This window comes from Canis lupus, chromosome 12 (genome assembly GCF_003254725.2).
Source record: "Canis lupus dingo isolate Sandy chromosome 12, ASM325472v2, whole genome shotgun sequence".
NCBI classification, from domain to species: domain Eukaryota; kingdom Metazoa; phylum Chordata; class Mammalia; order Carnivora; family Canidae; genus Canis; species Canis lupus.
Window position 1 is genome coordinate 3,735,663 of NC_064254.1, and position 25,071 is coordinate 3,760,733.

At 38.9% G+C, this 25,071-nt stretch overlaps 1 protein-coding gene and 1 long non-coding RNA gene across 4 annotated transcripts in view; one reads left to right on the forward strand and one right to left on the reverse strand.

The window, feature by feature from the left end:
• Positions 1 to 25,071, reverse strand: part of NUDT3 (nudix hydrolase 3) — a 127,574-nt gene that overhangs the window by 81,656 nt on the left and 20,847 nt on the right. The window contains exon 1 of one of the 3 annotated variants that reach the window (XM_025418476.3): positions 11,081 to 11,128. The exons of the other annotated variants lie outside the window; for them this stretch is intronic. Coding sequence (XP_025274261.1) covers positions 11,081 to 11,113 — 33 coding nt within the window. The 5' untranslated portion in view covers positions 11,114 to 11,128. Of the gene's footprint in view, positions 1 to 11,080; positions 11,129 to 25,071 lie in introns of those variants that run through there. 3 annotated transcript variants of the gene reach the window in all.
• On the forward strand, positions 783 to 24,806 carry LOC118350409 (uncharacterized). The gene is made up of 2 exons (XR_004804148.2): positions 783 to 1,467; positions 18,746 to 24,806. It is a non-coding gene; the product is annotated as an uncharacterized LOC118350409 (long non-coding RNA).

A 25,071-nucleotide genomic window follows, 5' to 3' on the forward strand; every position in this document is an offset into this window, starting at 1 on the left:
AAAGACCAGGGACACCTGGGTGGCTCAGTGGTTTAGTGCCTGCCTTTGGCCCAGGGGGTGATCCTGGAGTCCCAGGATCAAGTCCCATATCAGCCTCCCTCCATGGAGCCTGCTTCTTCCTCTGCCTGTGTCTCTGCATCTCTCCCTGTGTCCCTCATGAATAAATAAATAAAATCTCAGGGATCCCTGGGTGGCGCAGTGGTTTAGCGCCTGCCTTTGGCCCAGGGCACAATCCTGGAGACCCGGGATCGAATCCCACATCGGGCTCCCGGTGCATGGAGCCTGCTTCTCCCTCTGCCTGTGTCTCTGCCTCTGTGTGTGTGTGTGTGTGTGTGTGTGTGTGTGTGTGTGTGTGAGACTATCATAAATAAATAAAAATAAAAAATAAAATAAAATAAAATCTCAAAAAAAAAAAAAAGACCAAAAAAGGAAGTAGAAATTAACAGAGTACTCTTTTAGACAGAGAGGTCAGGGAAAGTCTCTCCTAAAAGGGGATGTTTGAGCGCAGATCTGACTGAAGTGAAGAAAACAAGCCTTTGGCTCTCTAGGGAAAGGTACCCTCAGAAACAAAGTTCCTGCCCTGAGGCCGCAAGGTCTAGGTAAGAAAGCCAGCATGGCTAGAGCAGAATAAGTAAGGAAAAAAGTAGGAGGAGGGGAACAGGTCATAGAGGGAATCACAAGTTAAGGAGGTAAGGACTTGGGATCGTATCCCAAGTGAAGAAGAATGCCCCTGAGGGGTTCTAAGCAAACATCTGGAACAGTTACTGGAGAATAGATTGCAAGGTTGAACAAGGGTGGGATAAAACAGGAGGATCTATGCTAGTCCAAGGAGAGAAGTGAAGATGGTTTCAGACTAAAGGGATAACAGGGAGAAAGAAGTGGTAACATTCTGACTCTTCTTCTAAAGGTAGAGCCAAGAGAAGTCTTGATATGGGCTATGAGAAAAAGAAGGAAGTCAAAGATGACTTCAGTTCCTGGACCTGAGCCAATGGACAAAATGGGAAAACAATGGGAGGAGCAGGTCTGGCAGGTAATACCGGGAGTTCAGCTTTGCGCATGTTGAGTCTGAGCTGCCTATCAAACACACAGATGGAGCTGCTGAGAAGGCAGTTGGAGAGATGAATCTGCTGTTCAACAAAGAGGTCAGAGACAGAGATTAACATCTAGCAGTGTGCAGAATTTGGGGCTGGACGAGATTATTTAGAGAGAAAATCTGGAGCACTCCTAGCTTCTGCCCTGGGGCTCTTCAATGTTTTGCAGGATTCAACAAAGGAGTCCAAGAAGGAACAAATAGTGAGTGCGAAAGAAAATCAAGCAAAAAGGCATGCAAGAAACCAAGAAAAGTGTTTGAAAGAGGAAGGAACGACCAACTGAGTTAAACACCACTAAGAGGTCAAGAAAGATGAAGACTAATAAGAATGGAGCATTTGATTTGATAACATAGAGGTCATTTGGATCAAGATAAAGGTATTTTCTTTATACAATCTAAGAACTGCTATAAAGATAAGACACATTTGTAATTTTAATAAATGCTGATACTTTGCCTCCCACAGAGGTTTTACAGGTTTATACATGCCTGCCAGTAGTGTATGAGGCTCACTGTTCCCTCACGTTCTTATCACATGTGGTATTATCCTATTTTTTGACACTGGCCGATCTCACAGGTAAAACATGGCCATCTCCTTTTAGTTTCAATTTGCATTTCTCTTATTACAAGAGAGGTGTTGCATCTTTCACATATTTGAGAGTCACTTGTATTTCCTTTGCATACCCTCTGCCAATTTTTCTATTGGGTTATTGGTTTTTTCCTCATTGATTTGGAGAAGCTCTTCACATAATATTAAGTAAATTAGCCTGGTGATTGTCAATTTGACTTTATGGTGATTTTGCCATGTAGAAGCTTTCTATTTTTCTGTAATTGTGTATATATATATATATATATTTTTTTTTTGCCAGTCAGATGTGTTCCCCCTCCCAGCTTTAATGAGGTATTGTTTGTTTACTATTTATTAAAAAATAAAATTATAAATTTACAGGGTGTGACATAATGACTTGATACTCATAATATGCTGTAAAAGGATTACTGCAATAAAGTTAGTTAATACATCCATTACTTCATATAGTCACCATTTTGTGTGCCTGGTGAGAATATCCAACAATTTTTTTTTTTTTTTTAAGAATATCCAATTTCAAGTATGCAACACTGTATTTACTAACTACAGTCACCACTGTATACATTTGCTCTCCAGAACTACATTTTATAACTTCAAGTTCGGGTACCTGGCTGGCTCAGTCAGTAGGGCATGGGGCTCTTGCTCTCTGGGTTTGTGAATTTTGAGCCCCAAGTTGGGGATAAAAGTTACTTAAAAAAACAAAAAACAAAAAACAAAAACAACTTGAAGTTTATACCCTTAGATCAACATCTCCTCATTTTCCCCATCCCCCAGACTCTGGTAACCACCATTCTACCCTGTTTCTGAGTTCAACTCTTTTAGATTCTACGTATAAGTGAGATCGTTAGAGCATTTGTCTTCCTATGTTGGACTTACTTCACTTAGCGTTATGCCCTCAAGATTTACCCATAGTTGTTACAAATGGTAGGATTTTGGGCAGCCCAGGTGGCTCAGCAGTTTAGCACCACCTTCAGCCCTAGGGCCTGGCCTGATCCTGAAGACCCGGGATCAAGTCCCACGTCAGGCTCCCTGCATGGAGCCTGGTTCTCCCTCTGCCTGTGTCTCTCTGTTTGTGTCTCTCATTAATAAATAAATAAAATCTTAAAAAGGTAGGATTTCCTTCTTTTTTTAGCTGAATAATATCTGTGTGTGAGTGCAGATGCACCACATTTTCCTTATGCATTCATCCATCAACAGACACTAAGGTTGTTTCCATGTCTTGACTACTGTGAATTAATGCCACAAGGAACAAAGGGGTGCAGTTATCTGAGATACTCACTTCATTTCCTTCAGAGGCACTCAGAAATAGGACTGCTGGATCATAGGGTAGTTCAATTTTTGGAGGAACCTCCAAACTGGTCTCCATAATGGCTGTACCAATTTACATTCTCTTTGGTAAGAGCGTTTAATAGTATGTTAGTTTAGTTAGTATGTTGGTTGATAGTTTAACAGTATGTCATTGTGGGGGGTTTTGCATTTCTTTGATTACTAATGAGGCTGAGTACTTTAAAAAATGTTCTCAGGCCATCTGGGTTTCCACTTTTATCACGGGCTTGATCAAGTTTAGGGTCCATTTTTCTACTGTGTTCTTTTCTGGTTGGTAGGAGTTCTTTACAGATTTTGTTATACATTCAAATATTTTCTCCCATTCTTGAGGACTCTCTTCATTCTTTCGTATCTTTTGATGAACACAAGTTACTAACTTTGATGAATACACTTTTTTTCCCCTTTATGGTTAGTATTTTCTGTTTCTTGGCTAAGAAATCCGCCCCTTCCTTGAGATCATAAAGCTCTTCTACATCAGGGGTTGGCAAACTTTTTCAATAAAAGGCCAGGTAGTAAATATTTTCAGCTCTGTGGGCTGTATATTCTTTCTTTTCTTTTCTTTTTTTTTTTTTTTTTGTGGGCTGTATATTCTGTTGCAACTATCAGCTCTACCATTGCAGCACAGACGCTGTGAGAGACAATACATAAATGAATGTGGCTATGATTCTTGAAAACTTTATTTACAGTGGTGCCTAGGTGGCTCAGTCAAACATCCAACTTTCGATTTTGGCTCAGGTCATGATCTCAGAGCCATGGAACTGAGTTCCATGCTGGGCTCACAAATGGGGCAGGGAGCCTGCTTAAGATCCTCTCCCTCCCAGACGAAATCAGAGAGGGAGACAAACCGTAAGAGACCCTTAACTCTAGGAAAATGGAGGGCTGTTGGCTAAAACAGGGCTAAACCGCTGAGCCACCTGGGCTGCCCTTGATGCTCTTTTAAATGATATTCTTAAAATTTCAATTTCTGTTAACTGCTAGTATACACAAAATACTGATTTCTGCATACTGATCTTATCCTTTTTCCACACTAAAATCACTTACTAGTTCTGGTAACTGGGACGCCTGGGTGGCTCAGCGACTGAGCATCTGCCTTCAGCTCAGGGCGTGATCCCAGAGTCCTGGGATCAAGTCCCACATTAGGCTCCCTGCAAAGAGCCTGCTTCTCCCTCTGCCTATGTCTCCGCCTCTCTCTCTCTCTCTAGGTCTCTCATGAATAAATAAAATCTTCAAAAAAAAAAAATAGTTCTGGTAACTTTTTGATAGATTCCTTAGGATTTTCTACATAGATGATCAAGTAAGCTGCAAAAAAAAAGACAGTTTTACTTCTTCCTCTCATATCATTCATTCATTCATTTTTGCCTTACTGTACTAGACAGGACTTTCAGAACAGTGATTAACAGAAGTGGTAAGAACAGACATCCTTGTCTGGTTCACCATCTTAAGGAGAATGTATGTATTTTTTTCAATACTAAAGTATACAGCGCCTGGGCAGCTCAGTTGGTTGTGTCTGACTCTTGATTTTGGCTTAAGTTGTGATCTCACGGTCATGAGACTGAGTCCCAAGTTAGGCTCCGTGCTCAGGGCAGTCTGCTTGGGATTCTCTCCTTCCCTCTCTACCTCTCTCCACCTCTGCTCCTCCCCTGGCTCATATTCTTAAAAATAAATAAAATATTAAATATATAGATATAGTAAAGCATAATGGTAGTTGTTTTGAGTAGCTATTATCATGTTGAGGAAGTTCCTACCTTTTCCTAGTTTGCTGAGGCTTTTTATCATAAATGGATATTGAATTTTGTCTAAGACTTTTTCTAAATCTGCTGATATTGATATGGTTTTTCTTTTTTTTAGTCTGTTAATGTAGTGGATTTCACTGATTGATTTTTCTTTTCTTTTTTTTAGATTTTATTTATTTATTAATGAGAGACAGAGACAGAGAGACAGAGACAGAGAGAGAGAGACAGAGACAGAGACAGAGAGAGAGAGAGGCAGAGGCAGAGGGAGAAGCAGGCTCCACGCAGGGAACCCGACGTGGGACTTGATCCCGGGACTCCAGGATCACGCCCCAGGCTGAAGGCAGATGCTCAACCGCTGAGCCACCCAGGCATTCCCACTGATTGATTTTTCAAATGTTAAATCAGCCTTGCATTTCTGGAATTCATGTGGTTAGATTGTCATCATCTATTACTCTTTTTGTATATTGGTGGACTCAAGTTGCTAAGATGTAGTTAAATAAATACAAATGGGACTCAGGAGTTAACTTGAAGAGACTCCTACTAGTCAAAAATCAATATGATGAACTCATGGATTGAACCATAGGTGATGTACTCATTAATTTGGGGAATAATGCTACACTAAGGGGAAAACCTACCTTTCCTGTATGAACTTTTTACTGTATGATTATGATATTGTGGATGGGGTTCTAAAAGAGTTCTATTTCAGAAGTATTTACTAGGGGCACCTGGGTGGCTCAGTGGTTGAGTGTCTGCCTTTGGCTCAGGTCATGATCCCGGGGTCCTGCAGGGAGCCTGCTTCTTCCTCTGCCTCTCTCTGTGTGTCTCTCATGAATAAATAAAATCTTAAAAAAAAAGTACCTACTAAAAATTTATGGACAAAATTATATGATGTTTAAGATTTGATCAGATAACAGAGGAGGAGAGAAGTGGTTAGGAATACACATGAAGCAAAACCAGCTATGAGTTGCTAACAGCTGAAACTGACAGAGAGATACGTATGGGTTCATTATACTATCTAGTGTACATTTGTACAGATTTGAAATTTTCTTTTCTTTTTAGAAGATTTATTTTTGAGAGAGAGTGAACACACATACATGAGCACACATGGGTGGGCACATGAGAGGCAGAGAAAAAGAGGGAGAAGGAGAGAAGCAGATACCCCACTGAATTCAGAGCCCCACTCAGGGCTGGATCTCACTACCCTGAAATTAGGGGAAATTAAGAGTCAAGATTTGAAATTTTCAGTAACATTCTTTTAATGTCTTGGTTATTCTTAGCCATGTACTTCCATATATATTTGGGAATTAAATGGCATAATTAGAAGGTCCTGCTCCAGTCCAAGACTGTAACAAAACGACCTTATGTCTTCTTACAGAAATTTATGGTTTTAGTTTCTTATTTATATTTCCTATTTACAATGGAAGCTATTCCGCTATAAACATAAAAATCCAACTTTATATTTTTTAGATGACTCGCCAATTTATTTCTGGACTACCTATTCTGTTGCATTGATTCATTTGCCTACTCCTGATCCAATTTCCAAGCATTCTATATTACGTAACATAGCTTTGCAACATGGTTTAATTGGACTAGATATCACCACTACCACCCTTCATTCTTCTGTTTCCAAATTTTACTGGCTATTCTTCCATGTTTATTTATCGATTTGACCCTCAGAAATTGCTTGAGCTGTTTAAATAAGACATTTCTAATTTCTACAAGAAACAAGTTTAATTTGTAGATTAACTTAGCAAGAACTGACATCTTGTGATGCTGAACCTTCCTACCTAGAAAAACGGTACATTTTTCCATCCTCTCAGTGACATTTTAGAAGTTTTCTTTGCACACATCTTACCTATTTCTTCAGTTTATTATTTTTTGTCACTGTTATAATGGGCTCCTAACTATTCTGCTGCTTATTATTTCAAAGAAATCACACCAAAATTTTCCAGATTACTATTAAAATAATATTAAATCCACACATAAGCACATCAAATGATTAAAAGGAAATTATTAAAAAAAATAAAATAAAAGGAAATTATTTTTAGTAAAAAAAGCAATTTTTAACTTTATACCAATGTATTATTATTTTTTTTTTTTTTTACACCAATGTATTATAAACCTAATGGTTTACACCATGGCTACAGCCTGCCCAGTTATAGCCACGAGCAGATGTACCGGAAAGCCACACTTTATGGTAGTGTCAGATGAGCAGTAAGTAGGGGGCAGGCAGGTCACAAATAACTATTCTTTTGCAACTCTGACCGCATATGTGTGAACTCCAGCTTATCATTCTTATGAAAATGAAAACACAAAAGAGGTCAAACATATAAGGTGCTCCAAGAATAAACCAAATATTTAACTATATACGAGAAAATTAAGATGAAAAGATTTTATGTCATTTCAAATACTATTATTTCACAAATTTCTGTTTCTAACATAATCAAGCTGTTGAACTATTTTATTCTACCACAAATTATACTTCATTTACTCTATTTAGGAAGATGGAGAGTGTCACTAGAAATCAGAAAAAAATGGGTAGCAACTGCTTTAAAATTGTGCTATCCCTGTCAAATAAATAAAACCTTTAAAAAGTTAATATAAATGAATCTTCTATAATCAAACATCTATTATAGGAATCATAAGAAACTGCTAAGACTGGTTGACTGCAAGGAAGGAAACTGGGTAACTGGGAGGACAAGTATGGGAAGGGGAATTTTCACTGAATCCCAACTGTACCTTTTGAATTTTATTTTTTTAAAGATTTTGTTTATTTGAGGGGAGAAAGAGAGAGAGAGAGAGAGAGAGAGAATGCATGTGCGTGTACAAGCAGGGGAAGGGGCAGAGGGAGAAGCAGATTCTCAGGCTGAGCAGGGACCTGGATGTAAGGCTCCACCCCAGGACCCTGGGATCATGACCTGAGCTGAAGGCAGACACTTAACCAACTGAGCCACCCAGGCACCCTGCACCTTTTGAATTTTAAATCATATAAAAAGAAAAAAATAAAAAATAAAAAATAAATCATATAAAAAGAGACGCCTGGGTGGTTCAGTGGTTGAGCGTCTGCCTTTTGCTTGGGGCACGATCCTGGAGTCCCAGGATCGAGTCCCACATCGGGCTCCCTGCATGGAGCCTGCTTCTCCTTCTGCCTATGTCTCTGCCTCTCTCTGTGTCTGTCATGAATAAATAAATAAATAAATGAAATCTTAAAAAAAAAAAATAAACCAAACACATTCAAAGATACTGCCACTATAACATTCAAATTCCCTATACATGAGAATTACTCTATAAATACATCTTAAAATGTAATGTCAGGAAAAGTCTATTTCTAGACTAATTTATATTTGTTCTTTGTCAGTCTCTAAAAAGCCATTAGTCCTATCACATTTTCCTTTCTTTTTAGCTAACCCATAAGGGATCTAGATTTAGTGGATGACTGCCCATTCTGGGAATATCTCTTCTATTGATCTTTTTAAATTTTTTACCTGTTCTGTTTCATATATTTTTTAAAAGATTTATTTATTTGTTTGTTTGAGAGAGAACGAGACAGAGAGAAGGAACACACGTGCGAGCAAGGGGAGGGGCCAAAGAAAGGGGAGAAAGAAAATCTCAAGTGGACTCCACAAAGAGCACGGAGCCCAATGCAGGGCTTGATCCCATAACCCCAAGGTCATGACCTGAGCCAAAATCAAGAGCTGGATGCTTAACTGACTGAGGCACTCAGGAGCCCCTGTTTCATATATTTTTAATGCAAACTCTCATAAATTATTTTCTTAAAATAAAGAAACCCAAAATTATATTCTTGACATTCCTTTATTCAGCCATTAGGAGACCAAACTAAAAATTACTCTGTCCTACCCTGAGAAAAGCATTATTCCTGAACAATTAATTTGGCCACATTTTTGTAATTCCTCTAAAACTTTTACTTTAACAATGTGATCCTAAATTTGTCTCTCAATTGTACTTCAAAGCATCTGGAGAATGAAATATCCTCACAACACCCACCTGATGAAGTATGTAGAAAACAAAGCCTTTTTATCCATGAAATCATAATGAATTATAAGTTGCCATTTAATAACAGAACATTCTATAAGAAAAACATTTAAGAGAATACTTTTTAAAACTAGTTTTTTTGGGGCACCTGGGTGGCTCTGTCTGTTAGGCATCTGCCTTCGGCTTGGGTCATCTCAGGATCCTGGGATCAAGCCCTACATCGGGCTCCCTGTTCAATGAGGAGTCTGCTTCTCCCTCTCCGTCTGCCACTCCCCCTGCTTGTGCTTTCTCACTGTCAAATAAATAAAATCTTAAAAAAAAAAAAAGGATGAATAGTTGCTAAAGGTTGGGGGCAGGGAAGAATGAAACGGAAAGAGAACAGAGGATTGAGTCTGCTTCTCCCTCTCCCTCTGCCACTCCCCCTGCTTGTGCTTTCTCACTGTCAAATAAATAAAATCTTAAAAAAAAAGGATGAATAGTTGCTAAAGGTTGGGGGCAGGGAAGGATGAAACAGAGAACAGAGGATTTTTAGGGCAGTAAAACTATTCTGTATGACACTCCAATGGTGATATATGTTATTATACATATATCAAAATCCACAGAATATACAACACCAAGAGCGAACACTCATATAAAGTATGGATTTGGGGTGATAATGATGTGGCAAGGTAGGATCAGTGCCTTGTACCACTGTACCACTGTACCATTGAGTGGTACCAATGTACCACTCTGGTGGGGGATGCTGACAATGGGGTAGGTTTTAAGTGTGTGGGTGCAGAGGGCATACAGGCACTTTCTGTACTTATCACTCGATTTTGTTGTGAACCTAAAACTGCTCTGGTAAACAAAGTCTATTTAAAAAAGCTTTCAAATATTTTTTAAAGGTACTAGTATATTTTAAAACACAATTGCTGGACTACTTTAAAGGAACGGTAAAGGTTCAATCTAAGCTTACAGAATTATTAGTATAGCAATTTAAAATGTCTTAAATATATTCATATTTATTTATTTGCTGTGCTTTTAATATAATCTAACTTAATTCTCATAATAATCCTAGGAATTAAGATGTTGTTAGTGGATGCACTTCTATTTTAGCACTTCTATTTTACACTTGAAGAAACTGGTTTAAGAAGAGTAACTCAGACCTGAACTACAGACCTGACTAACACCATGTTCTTTCCACCACATGGACTCTGGCTGAATGCTATTGCACTACCCACCATGAGCTAACACTCATAATGAGAATCCTGGGAGTCTGTGTCTGTAGAAAGAGCAAATTACACTTGGAACTTTGGTTCCATAGCACATGGTCTCAATTTGCAAAACATCCTCAGTATATCATAATGATTAATCACGATACTCAAAAAATACCAGTACAAGTGTCCTCTTGCTCTCCACTTTTCTGAGTAACCAAAAGCTGACATGTTCATAGCTGGTTTATGAGCTATGCGGCTGCATTACATGTTAACAGCCAGACCAAGACTCATTCTGTTCTAAGCCAGTGGAGCCTGGGAGTCCTCCAGATCCACAGACTCACCTTAACAAGGATAAAGGGTTATCTGGGTTCCTTTGCAAGCTAACAAGTACTGACATTTCATCACTTCCACTAGAGGAAGGGAGCTACCGAAGACAGATCAGCCAAAATTGCAAATAACCAGAAAAAGGAAAACACAAAGAGCAGACTGAACTCCTTATCCACCCTCAGCCCCAAAAAATAACTCAGTTTTTATCCTTGCCCATTAAGAGGAGTGAGGGAAGCAGGCTTGTCATTTAAGGGTAAGAAGCAAACTCAGCAGTCGTGGGAGATTAGGGAGTCTTGGCAGTGGGAAAAGATGGCCCAAAATAGATGTATTAAACATGGCAAGGTGAGAGTTCTGATCAGCACATATTTTTAGTAATTGCACATTTACAACATTCACATGTCCAGTTCAAAATTAGTTTAGCTAGCAGTCTTCTAAAATGCCAGAAAAATTATTCCTACCCCCACAATCATCTTCACAATGGAAATAACTACAAGACCAAAGCCCAGCACTGGGGCACCTGGGTGGCTCAGTTTGGTTAAGTGACTTGCCTTTGGCTTTGATCATGATCCCAGGATCCTGGGACAGAGCTCTGCATTGGGCTCCCTACTCATGGGGAGTCTGCTTCTCCCTCTCCCGCTCTGCCATTCCCCCAGCTTGTGCTCTCTCTCAAAAAAAATAAATAAAATCTTAAAAACAAAACAAAACAGAAACACAACACTGATTCTGCCATTGCCCTGTGACCTTGTAAAGCCACCCTGACAGGTACAGCATTCACTCCCACCATTCCTCTTCACTTACCCTACACCCCTGCCTCCAGTCCAACGGAACTTACTCTATGCTCCACATCTGATTTGTGGGTGGGCATGATGGGGGGCAGCCAAAGGAAAGCAGGAAGGAAAGGAAAAGAAATGTGGCAGAGACTTCTAGGTGTCAGCCACCTAGAACAGGCATCTGTTCCTGGCTTCATCCTCGGGAGGCTGAACAAGGAAGCTATTTGCTAACTAACCAGATTGAGTCAAGCTCTCAAGTAAGACCCGACTTGACCATACATTGTCTTAGGTCACACATTTCTCAGCTGGTATTTTCTGTCGCTGTCAAATTATTATATCACAATGGCTGTTTTTATCTACCTCTGCTGGACATCAAGAAACAACAGACATATTTTAGAAGATTTTAAAAAGTCAGAAAAGAAGACTGACATAGGAAACAGAAACAGTTTGTAAGTTGCCCTTACTGTCATTGCAAATACAACTCTATTTAAATGCTCTCATTTAAAAAGCTCAGTCTCTGTTCTTTAGCACTGAAAAAACTCCTGTGTTATTTCCAATAGCAGCTCAACCTGTGCATCTCTTCTATAGAAGCTTAAAACAAAAACAAAAACAAGTATTTGTTTGAATAGGGAAGGAAATCAACAAAAAGGCAATCTACTGAGGAGATATTGATATGTCCAATAAGGGGTTAATATTCAAAATATATAAAGAATTTATAGAATTCAACACCAAATAATCCAAGGAAAAAATGGGCAGAGGGCTTGAAGAGACATTTTTCCAAAGTATATCCAGATGGCCAACAGACACATGAAAAGATACTCAACATCACCCAACATCAGGAAAATGCAAATCAAAACCACAAAGAGATTAGCACCTCACACCTGTCAGAAAGGCTAAAATAAATAACACAGGAAACAAGTGTTGGCAAGGATGTGGAGAAAAAGGAACCCGTGTGCACTGTTGGTGGGAATGTAAGCTGGTACAGCCACTATGGAAAAAGAGTATGGAGGCTCCTAAAAAATTAAAAATAGAATTATCATATGATCCAGAATTTCCACTACCAGGTATTTACCGAAAGAAAATGAAAACATTAATTTGAAAAGGTATCTGCACCCCTATGTTTAGTGTGGCATTATGAATGGATAAAGAAGACCTGGTGTGTGTGTTATGTATACACACGATGGATGTTACTCAGCCATAAAAATGAATGAAATCTTGCCATTTACAACATGGATGGATCTAGAGGGTATAATACCAAGAGGAGTAAGTCAGAGAAAGACAAATACTATATGATTTCATTCGCATATGGAATTTAACAATCAATACAAATGAACAAAGGAAAAAAGACAAAAGAACAGACTCTGAAATACAGAGAACTGATGGTTACCAGGGGGGGGCGGTGGGTGGATAAAATACACAAAGGAAATTAAGAGTACACCTATTATGATGAGCACTGAGTAATGTAGAGAATTGTTGAATCAATATACTGCACACCTGAAACTAATGTAACACTATATAAATTACACTTGAATATAAAAATTGTTAAATAATAAAAAATCAGTACATTGTATTTTAAAATACTTGTGTTTTTACTAATAATTTTTTTTTAAGATTAGGCAGAGACACAGGCAGAGGGAGAAGGGCTCCATGCAGGGAGCCCGATGTGGGACTTGATCCCGGGACTCCAGGATCATGCCCTGGGCCAAAGGCAGGCGCTGAACCACTGGGCCACCCAGGGACCCCCAATTTATTATTTTTTTTTAAAGATTTTATTTACTTATTCATGAGAGACACAGAGAGAGAGGCAGAGACATAGGCAGAAGGAGAAGCAGGCTCCCTGCAGGGAGCCCAACGTGGGACTCGATCCTGGGACTCCAGGATCACGCCCTGGGCCTAAGGCAGACTCTCAACTGCTGAGCCACTCAGGCGTCCCTGTTTTTACTAATAATTTCTAAATGAACTGCTAAGGACAGTTTCTAAATAACAGAAATCATTATATAAATTCTATCCATCCTTTAAGATTCAACACAAGTGTCACAACCAATAATAGTGTCACAAGTGTCACAACCAACATTCATTTGAATACAGAAGACAGAAGGAGCACTAGCATAAAAATGTAACTTTCTAAGGCAGATAAGTCTGCAACATTCTTTCACAACAATTTCTTATCAGATGTGCAAGTTGCACTCAATTGATCAAAATCATTATATATAACTGGGCTAGGTTCTCACACTTCAGAAGCTAACAGCAAAAGAAGACAGAATGATAAATAGTCCATCTGGACTTTTTCTTAGTGGGAATTAAGGGTTATTCATACTTTCATGTTACTGAAAGATACTTGCAAAAGGCATCCTGAAATCTCTTTTCTCTCATCATTTAGAAATAAAATTATTGGGCAGCCCCGGTGGCTCAGCGATTTAGCGCTGTGTTCGGCCCAGAGCATGATCCTGGAGTCCCGGGATCGAGTCCCACATTGGGCTCCCTGCATGGAGCCTGCTTCTCCCCCTGCCTGTGTCTCTGCCTCTCTCCCTGTCTCTCATTTATAAATATAATCTTAAAAAAAAAAAAAGAAATAAAATTATTCTAAAAATATAAAATAAACCAGTAGCTTTTGAAAAATCAAAGGTAAAAACTCCAGACATCACATCATATAAGCAACTTTTGTCTATTTTGTAAACCATAATGCACAATTACATCTCAATGTACATTTCAATATGCATTAGGTACCAAATAATTTATTTGTTGAGAAATCACACTATTCATAATGATTAAACTAAACAATGTGAATTATCTAGCAAATGAAGACAGAAATATATTTATATATTAGCATTCATTTATTCATTCAAAAACTATCTCTTGAGAATGTGCACACATTGGGCTCTTGTCTAGGCACAAGAGCTACACTGATGAACCCAACAGGAGACTGCAGCTCTGGAGTCACTGTTAAGGCAGGGAGTCACAAAACACGTAAACAAGGTGATTTCAGTGATAAGCGTCATGAAGAAAAAGAGCATGATGTGACAGTGTGTGACTTGGAGAGGTACATGAAAGAGACCCAGGCAAGACCTCTCAGAAAAACCAAGAGACTGATATAAAGAGATTCATCTTTTACTTAAAATTATTTATTCATCACATCCCACCTCAGCATGGTGAAAAGATTTTTAAAAATTCCTACAAAAAAAAACAAAAACAGGGATCCCTGGGTGGCGCAGCGGTTTGGCGCCTGCCTTTGGCCCGGGGCGCGATCCTGGAAACCCGGGATCGAATCCCACGTCGGGCTCCCGGTGCATGGAGCCTGCTTCTCCCTCTGCCTGTGTCTCTGCCTCTCTGTCTCTCTCTGTGTGACTATCATGAATAAATAAATAAAATCTTAAAAAAAAAAAAAAAAAAAAAAAAAAAAGAATTCCTACAGAGGTTTACAGCTAGCCATGACTTGAACAGGTGTCCAAATGGTCTTCTCAGGAACCTCACAGAGTTACTGAGCAGCTAGCTGGTGCAACTCCAAAGTGGGGAGACTAACCCCATCCTCTTCTTGGAAAGACTAACACAGGCACCTGTGTTAAAATACATACTATTCAGAATCTTGGAGACAAAAAAAAAAAAAAGATTCTTGGAGACAAATCTGAGATTCCCTAGAGGCAGTTTATCATAAATTAATTACCTGCATAAGGGCCTGAAACATATTATTTAGAAAGTGTTACATTTTTTGGTCTGGTTTATTTTTAAGAATTGGCGACTCCTGAAAAAAATAGTGCAAATATTACTCAAAATCCAAGTAGAAAAAAAAAATCCAAGTGGATTATTTATGGACTATTTCTAATAGTTTGTATCTGCCCTGGTAGATAAAGTTGGTTTTGCTGCCTTCTTAGCACCAATCCACAAAGCATTTCCAGGATGTCCTTTGAACCCAAATATGACCATATCCTTTGCTCCAGAGAACTATTAAAAGAGCACCTGGGTGGCTCAGATGGTTAAGCATCTGCCTTCGGCTCAGGTCTCCTGGGATGAAGCTCCACACTGGGTTCCCTGCTCAGGAGTGAGCTTGCCTCTCCCTCTCCTTCTGCCTCTGCCTCTCCCCCTGCTTGTGCTTGCTCTATAAATGAATGAATGAATGAATGAATGAATGAATGAATGAATTACACTTTAAAAAATTTTATTTATCCAATTGAGAGAGAGAGAGAGAGAGAGCACACATGCTCTCGAGTATAAGCAGGGGGAGGGGCAGAGGCAGAGGCAGAAGCAGGTTCACCACCAAGCTGGGAGCCCGACATGGGGCCAGATTCCAGGACCCGGGGATCATGACGTGGGCCAAAGGCAGGCGCTGAACCATCTGAGCCACTCAGGTGCCCAATAAATAAAATCTTACAAAAAAAAAAAAAAAAGAGTGCACAGCTCAAATTCATCTTAGCTCTTTGGCCTCAGTATGAAAGGTCAAACTGCCATGTCATCTGGAGAAAGAGCATTGGAGGTTTGAGGAGGGGATAAGATGGCAAAACTAGGTGCCTGCTTTCTTCCTGTACTTGGTCTTCACACTGCAGTGCCACCAACCATCCTTTAAGTTCAGGATCTTTCATCCATCCCAAGTTCAAGTCAGCAACCAAGGGGTTACCAGGGCCACCTTCTCCCTCTCCTTTATCCCTTATATCCAACCTCCTACCAAATCCAAATCCAGAGGATCTTCCCATTGACATTTTTGAAATCTGTCCACTCTTCTCAGCTCCACAACAGCTAATTTGATTCAAGGTATTTACATGACAGGACCACTACAGTAAACTGTCTACCTGTCTGCCTGTGCTCTTCCCCCTCTAATTTCTTCCCACCCCACAGCCTGAATTATCTTTCAAAACAAAAATCTGGTCCAGTTTTTGACTCACTCCTGCTTTTATTAAAACTCTTCAAATGTGGGGATCCCTGGATGGCTCAGTGGTTTGCCACCTGCCTTCAGCCTGGGGCGTAATCCGGGAGTCCTGGGATCAAGTCCAGCATCGGGCTCTCTGCATGGAGTCTGCTTCTCCCTCTGCTGTGTCTCTGCTTCTCTCTCTCTCTGTATACCTCTCATGGATAAATAAATAAAATATTTAAAACAAAACAAAACAAAAAAAACCTCTTCTAATGCCTCCCATTACTTTAAGAATCACAACTTTTATCAGGTGAAAATATAAATTAAACAAGATTGGTCAAGTACTGATTAAAGCTAGATAACTACACTAAGTAGTGTATATTTGTCACTCTTCTGTGTATGTTCATAATTTTCCACAGTAAAAAAGTTAAAAAGTAAATATCCACCAAGAAGCAAATAAACAAAGACCCAATGCCAAAGACCAAGGCTAACAAGGACCTCTACGGTCTGGCCCCACTGACTTCACTTCATGCTTGTACTCTGCACCTCTGTACCATTGGCCTACTTTCAATTCTTTAAACACTCCACTCCCTCTTGATACAGTGTTTGCACAGTTGTTCCCTCAATCTGAAATGCCCTGCCCAATGCCTAGTTAACTCTTACTCATTCTTTAGAGATCAGGGCAGCCCTCCCTAGTTAACTCTTACTCATTCTTTAGAGATCAGGGCAGCCTGCCCACCATGTCCATATCAAGGTTTTCTGTCAAATGGGTTCACTTGACTAATGATGTTCTTTTCCTAGACAATGCCACTTCAGTTTGTGATCAAACGTTTCTGAGTGTGATTAACTCTAAAGTTCAAAGAGCAGAGTCCATATTTTTGCTTATCGTTGAATACCAAGCATCTAGTACAGGACTTGGCAGACAGAACAGCCAATGCTTTAACGGTAGTTGGTGAATGATCTATTTTACCACCTAAGACTATCAAGGGAACTGCTTTCAAACTTCCTATAACAAAACACATTCTAAAGTTTTTAAAAATCATTTGCTATTTTGGTCTCAGTTTCCCTCAAGTGGCAACAGAGAAATCACTCTGATTTATTCCCTTTGCAGAGTCTTTCCTTTGAGATATTGGAGTCCTTAACATTCCTGTGATGGAAGTATCATGATTACCCACCAAAAATAACCACATAAATCAACAGCCTGGTCTCTTTTTCACTCTTCTGTATAGTTGCTTGTCCTCCCTCCCCAAAATCAAGATCAAAGGACTGGAGGATAAATTCCCTCTCAGACCCCAGGAACTTCCCTTCATGTCCTGCTCCAGATGGCTGACAAGCATATTTCTATTAGGAATGCTTCAGCAGAGGCCCCAGGACTTCACTCCATTCTGCTTCCCTTGTGATCACCACTAACATTCCTTCTGCAATATAATCCAACCATCATCACAGTGTCATTTCATTTGCACTCTGTGGTAAACTGACATTAAATGATATGGTTTATGTTTTTATTTTATTAAAACTTCTGGGTGATAGGCAGAAAGCAGAATAAACTAGAAATTAAATCAGATTTAAATAATTCTATTAGAACATGTTAACATTTAATGTAACAATTCATATAATTAGACAGTGACATCTTGAACATTAATTTCAATACTTCTTAGAACTACAGTGCTATTAGGACCCTAAGAAATAAATGGCCAAGAGACTAAATTATCAAAAATATTTTTATTTTTTATTTTTTTAAAGATTTTATTTATTTATTCATGAGAGACACAGAGAGAGAGAGAGAGAGGCAGAGACTCAGGCAGAAGGAGAAGCAGGCTCCATGCAGGGAGCCTGACGTGGGACTCGATCCCGGATCTCCAGGATCACGCCCTGGGCTGAAGGCGGCGCTAAACCGCTGAGCCACCAGGGCTGCCCTCAAAAATCTTTAACAAAAAAAAAAAAAAAAAAAAAAAAAGATTTTATGTATTTATTCATGAGAGACACAGAGAGAAAGGCAGAGACACAGGCAGAGGGAGACATAGCCAGATTGAGAGGGACTCAATCACAAGACCTAGGGACCACGCCCTGTGCTGAAGGCAGACACTCAACCACTGAGCCACCCAGGTGCCCCATCAAAGTATCTTTTAAACAAAAATTCCATGAAGCATGTAGAACAGACTTCACCAATTAACTCAGACAACGTTAATCCAAATTTATAACTGAGGAGCTGATTACAAATTTAACTTTTATTCACATGACCTGCTAAGTAAATCAACAGTAAGGTCCAAATAAATTTAAACACCCTTAAGCACTTGTTCATATGAAAATAATCCATGTTAACTACTAATCATTCTTGCCAATTGCAGCTAGATAGTGAGGGCCTTCATTCACTAGGAATACTCAAATGCTATGTATCTATCTATGCATCAAGAAAGCTCCATAACACAGGTACATCTCCAAGGTATCAAGGGTGTGGTTTCCAGACCATGAAATAAAGCAAATGTTTCCATAAAATGAGTCAAATGAGTTTTTTGGTTTCCCAATGTATATAAAAGCTATGTTTTAGGGGTACCTAGGTGGCTCAGTTGGTTATGTCGACTCTTGATTTCGGCTCAGTTCACAATCTCAGGGTTGTGAGATCAAGCCCTGTACTGGGCTCTATAGTCAACAGGGAGTCTGCTTTTCTCCCTCTCTCTCTCCCTCTACCCCTCCCCTGCTTGCCTCTCCCCCACTTCTCTCTAAAATAAATCTATAAATCTTAAAAAAAAAAAAAAAAAAAGTAGGCTCCATGTCCAATGTGGGGCTTGAACTCACGACCCTGAGATCAAGAGTTGCACACTCCTGGGCCAGCCAGGCACCCTGTGTATAGATTTTTTGATCAGTCTTCTACTTCTTTATCTTTCAGCTTATTGCCTACAAGTGGAATTAGGTGGACAGCTTTGAGATCTTCCATACTCTCAATGAAAAGCTTTGCCTGTACACATAATTCTTCCGGGTAAGTCTCAGCTAGCAATCTTCAGGATTATTGTCAGCCCACAATATAGTGTTAATTCTGTACTATGGGCTGTCATCTTCCTATACACAACCAAGGCAATCATCATTCTCAAGAAACTCCTGAACCATTAATCCAGGATGCAAAAGAAACATGTTAAGGGCACTGAAACTCAGACCTATAGCAATGTTAAGAGTTGTGGCAGGCAGGGAAAAACACACGACAGCTGATCAGCCTGACCACTTCAGAAGGACTATGCTACCAATAAGAGATGACTCCACAAATCCTGGACTCAGTCACATAGCAACAAAGTCTATCCACATTAAGAGTGAGAAAATGGCTACTCACCTATGTATTGTCTTTTCAAACTTACACACAAGACGACACCAGTTTACAGCATCATTTGAAAATACAAAAAAAATGACGATATACATATGACACGCTAAGGATCAAGAACAAAGAAAGAATTACAAAAACATTAATGATGTATGGTTGGTTTTTGTTTTGTTGCTTCTCCTAAAGTTAACTGTTTAAAAGCTTCAATTATATACTTTAATAAAGAAAATGAATCTAGGTTTCACACAAAAGAGTAACTATTAAGCAATATACTTTCAAATGTATAATAAATCACTCTGATTAGGCAAAGTCCTTAAGAGTTCTAGGAATGGACGACTTGAAAAAATGTGATTTGTTTTTTTGGATTTGTTTTCTTCCTTCACTAGAAAGCAACTGGCCATTGGTTTCATAGATCTGTATTGTGTATCAAAGTTCAAAACACATTTTACATAACCAATGGATGTTATTTCACTAGTGTTGTTAGCATATAAAATAGATTTGATGTAATCAACTGGTTTTGTCCTTTTGCTTTCCCAATATTAAGTTTTTCTAACATCTTTGTATATTATTTACAAGAACTGTGAAGTATAATATAACCATTAAAACAAGGATAATTCTAAGGCAACCTGACTGCAAAAGCTAATCCTTTGAGTACAAATAAAATATCATACACTAATCAGGCAGTACTTTAAAAATATTCCTTGATAAGAAAGGTAACACATTAGAAACTTAAAGAAATGTAAATATATCTTATTTAGTGAGACTATGGAACCAAAATGGAAGCTCTGTAACACTTAATCCTAGAATTCACTTGAGATAATCAGATGTGAAATTCACACTTAGCCTATTTCTTGTTATACCCCAGAGGGTCCTTTTATGGCTTCTTTGCCATTTCACAGCTATACTTGATGTGGCACATTACCCTTAACTGCCCCACCCTCACTCTCTTGGTTTTTGTTTTGCTGAGAATAGACACAATCTAAAAAGAATATCCATGTTTCCATCCTACAACTTAGCTACTTATCTGCATCCATGTCCATAAACCCTGCCTTTCCTCCCAGTCCTACAAAGACACTATCTGTGCTCCAAGTGAAAACCAACCCCTCCATTTGTGCACAAGATCTTCTCTCTGTCCTACTTAAAGACACTGCTCCAGCAATTCTCTCTTCTGAATCTTAACATTTCACCTCTTTACCAAATCAGATCATTTCCATTAGCATAAAACATGCTGTATTTCTCCCTTAAGAAAACCAAACCCTCTCGTGACTCCATATCCTATCTACTGTTCTTTATAGCTAAATTATTCAGTAAAATTGTCTATACTAATATATATTCTTTTCCCACTCAGTCCTGAACCCACTGCAAACAGAATTTTGCCCCCTATCAAAGTCACCAATTACCTTCTTGTTGCCCCATCTAATAGTCAACTCAGTCTTCATCCACTTGACCCACTAGCCCTTGTCATAGTAACATTCACTCTGCATTGAATCAACCTTTCCTTGGCTTCCAGAATACATACTCTTCTGATTTTCTTGCTCCCTTGTTTGCTACTCTTTGCTATCTCCTCAGCCTCTAAATCATGCAGTGTTAGAGGCCTTAGTCCTTAAGGTGTCTTCTCTTCTATAGCTACTTATGCTCTTTGTGACTCTGTCCGAGACTATGGCTTAAAATACTACTGATAGGCTGACAACTTCCAAATTTATACCTCCAGCCCATTCCTCTCCCCTAAACACTATTTTCTGTATATAGTGGGTCTCTTCCCCATCCCAAACCTGCTCCTTCAGTACTTTTCTTCATGCCAAGGAAATGGCAGCTCTACCCTTCCAGTTACTCTGGTCAAAACCCTAAAGGCCACCCCTGACCTGACTTGCATCTTACACTCAACAAAATCCCATCTTCATATATAACCCAACTGTGACCTCATATCACTTTCACTGCCACCATTACAAAGACCTTGACTAAATAAGATTGTATCTTGTGAAGATCCTAACACAGTGCCTGGCACAAAAAGCACTTGACTAATGCCTTTCCTTCCACCAGTTTCACATCAGGCTGTAGTCAGAATCACTTAGAAACAGCAGTTCTCAAAGATTCCTGGGGGATCACAGGCCCCAGAGGGGCCAACACTATTGTCATCTTAATACTAAGATGTTAAAAAAAACTAAGATGTTATCTGCCCTTTCCACTCCTATTCTCTCATATGCGTACAGTGGATTTTTCCAGAGGCTACGTGACTGGTAACAAAGCCATCACTCCAACCACTAATGGAATGTGTGCTTGTATAGTCTTGCGTTATCCAGATTTTCTAAGATAATGATGCTTTAGGGTACAAATATGTCTTTCAGAGATTAACTTAGATTGATCTCCATTCTGTGCTTTTACCAGTCATTACCATTTACACTTGCTTTAAATTTCTGTAACCTGAATATTGCCCTATATACCATTACTATTACTTCATTAATTCTGAAGCTTTGCTTATGCCTACACAAAAACACAAGCAGTACCTTTTGTGGTCTTGTTTTATAATACAACTTTTCAAATTTTCAAATTTTTCTAAATTTTTAAATTGTATCTAAAACTTAAACAGCCTTTAATAATAAACATGACTTTAACAATATTTTATTCTCAAATAAAAGAAAATGTATAATTCTTTTATATTTAAGAATGGATCATTTCTTTAAAAAGGAAAGACTAGGAGATTTGATTTCTCAACCCACAGTTGCACCATCCGTGTCTAAAGATGCTGAAAATGATGAAACTGACCACATCAGTGAGTTATCGAATTCATGAAAGGGAGGAGTCTACTCCAAGGAAACTGGATGAAACTGTAAATAAGAAACAAAAATATGATGGAAGCCTTCCTACCTCTAGCTTTATAGATGTTAGTAATTTACCTTATTATATCTTATGCAACAAGGTATTCTTCTAAAGATTTTTTATTTTTAAGTAATTTCTGCACCCAATGTGGGACTCAAGCTCACAACCCCAAGATCAAGAGCAGCATTCTCTGAGTGAGCCAGACAGATGCCCCAACAAGGTATTTTTTTTCTTGAGCTTCATTTTTTTTTTTGTAAATTTCCTTAAGTAACCTCTACACCCAACACGTGCTTGAACACAAGACCCTGAGATTGAGTAGCACTCTCTACTGAATGAGCCAGCCAGATGGCTCCGCACAAAGAAGCTATTTTCTAATATTATTACTAAAATATCATTCTGAGACTAATCAAAGTTTAAAAAAAAAAGAATTGAATATTTTATATGTCACAATCAAGTGGGATTTATTTCAGGGATGCAAAGATAGTTCCACATATCAATGTAATACACTACATTAACAAAATAAGAGTGACATGATCATCTCAATAGATACAGAAAAAGCACTTGACAAAATTAAACATTTCATTATAAAACTCTAAACAGAGTGGGTAAAAAAAGTACATACCTCAACATAATGAAGGCCATATTATGACAAGCCCACAACTAACATTATACTCAAAGGTAAAAAATGAAAGCTCTTCCTCCAAAATTAGGAACAGAACAAAGACGCTCACTCTCACCACTTTTATTCAACATAGTACTGGAAGTCCTAGCCAAAGCACTTAGACAAGAAAAAGAAATAAAAGGGATCCAATTTGGAAAGGAAAAAGTAAAACCTACACTATTTGCCAATAACATGATCTTATATATAAGAAAACCCTGGGCAGCCCCAGTGGCGCAGCAGTTTAGCGCCGCCTGCAGCCCAGGGCGTGATCCTGGAGACCCTGGATCGAGTCCCATGTCAGGCTCTCTGCATGGAGCCTGCTTCTCCCTCTGCCTGTGTCTCTGCCTCTCTCTCTCTCTCTCTGCATCTCTATGAATAAATAAATAAAATCTTAAAAGAAAACCCTAAAGACTCCACACCAAAGTTAGAACTAATAAATCTGGTGAAACTACAGGATACAAACACCATATACAAAAAAAAAAAAAAAAAAAAAATCAGCTGCATTTCTATACGCTAACAATGAACTATCAGAAAAAGAAATTGTGAAAGAAAAATCCCATTTCCAACTGCATCAAAAAGAATAAAATACCTAGGAATAAATTTAACCAAGGAGGTGAAAGATATGTACGCTAAAAATTGTAAGACATTCATGAAAGAAAGTGAAGACACAATAAATGGACAGTTATTCCATGCTTATGGATGGAAGAATATTGTTAAAATGTTCCATACTACCAAAAGCAATCTACAAATTCAACGCAATTCCTACCAATATTCCAAATGACACTTTTCACAGAATAAGACAATACCCCTAAAATTCACATGAGCCTGAATAGCCAAAGCAATCTTAGGAAGAACAAATCATGTTCCAATTCCAAACTATATTACCAAGCTATACTAATCAAAACAGTATGATATTACCATCAACTGTTGGCAGATACAAAGATCAATAAGACAGAATACAATCTGTTGGCAGATAAAAAATCAATAGGACATTATAGGGAGCCTAGAAATGAACCCTTGTGTTTATGATCAATTAATTTATGACAAAGGAGCCAAAAATCTGTAACAGGAAATGACAGTCTCTTCAATAAATGGTGCTGGAAAAACTTGTACAGCCACATGCAAAAGAATGAAACTGCACCACTACCTTATACACAAAAATCAACTCAAAATGAATTAAAGACTTTAACGTGAGACCTGAAATCAGAAAACTCCTAGAAGAAAGCACAGGCGGTCAGTCCGGCAATGATTTTTTAATTTGACACTACAGCAAAGGCAACAGGCAACCTGGCGGGCTCAGCTGGCAGAGCATGAGACTCTTGATCTTGGGAGTCATGAGTTCAAGCTCTGTATTGGGTGTACAGATTACTTAGAAAAAAAAAAGCAAAAATAAATAAATGTGACTACATCAAACTAAAAAAATGCTCCTGCAGAGCAATGGAAACTATCAACAAAATGAGAAGGGAACCTACCAAATGGGAGAAAATATTTGCAAATTGGATATCTGATAAGGGTAATACCCTAGATATACAAGGAACTCATACAATTCAATAACACAAAAACCAAAAAAAAAGGGGGGGGAAGATAGGATTTAAAAATGGGTAGAAGAGGGTGCCTGGGTGGCTCAGTCAGTTGGGCATCTGCTTTCAGCTTGGATCATGATAATGAGGTCCTGGGATCCAGCCCTGCATCAGGCTCCCTCCTCAACGGGAGTCTGCTTCTCCCTCTCCTCTGCCCAGCTCCCCCACCTTGGCTTGTGCTTGCTCCTTCTCTCTCAGATAAATAATCTAAAAAGAAAAATGGGCAGAAAAATCAAAATGAGATATCACCTCACAACTGTTGGAATGGCTGTTAAATGACAAGACATTAAAAGTGTTGGATGTGGAGAAAAGGGAAACTTTGTGTGCTGCTGTTAAGAATGTAAGTTGATTCAGCCACTATGAAAAGCAGTACAGAAGTTCCTCAAATAGGGATCCCTGGGTGGCGCAGCAGTTTGGCGCCTGCCTTTGGCCCAGGGCGCGATCCTGGAGACCCGGGATCGAATCCCACGTCGGGCTCCCGGTGCATGGAGCCTGCTTCTCCCTCTGCCTATGTCTCTGCCTCTCTCTCTCTCACTGTGTGCCTATCATAAAAAAAAAAAAAAAAAAAAAAAAAAAGAAGTTCCTCAAATAATGAAAAATAGAACTACCATATGATCTAGCAATCGCACTTCTAGGTATATATCCCGAGGAAACAAAATCACTACCTCAAAGAGATATCTGCATGCCCACATTCACTACAGCATTATTTACAACAGCCAAGACATGGGAACAACCTAAGTGTTCACCAGATGGATGAATGATTAAAGAAAACATGACACACACACACAAAGAGGAATATTATTCAGCCAAAGAAAAGGGAAAGCCTGCCGCTTGCAACGTGGTCA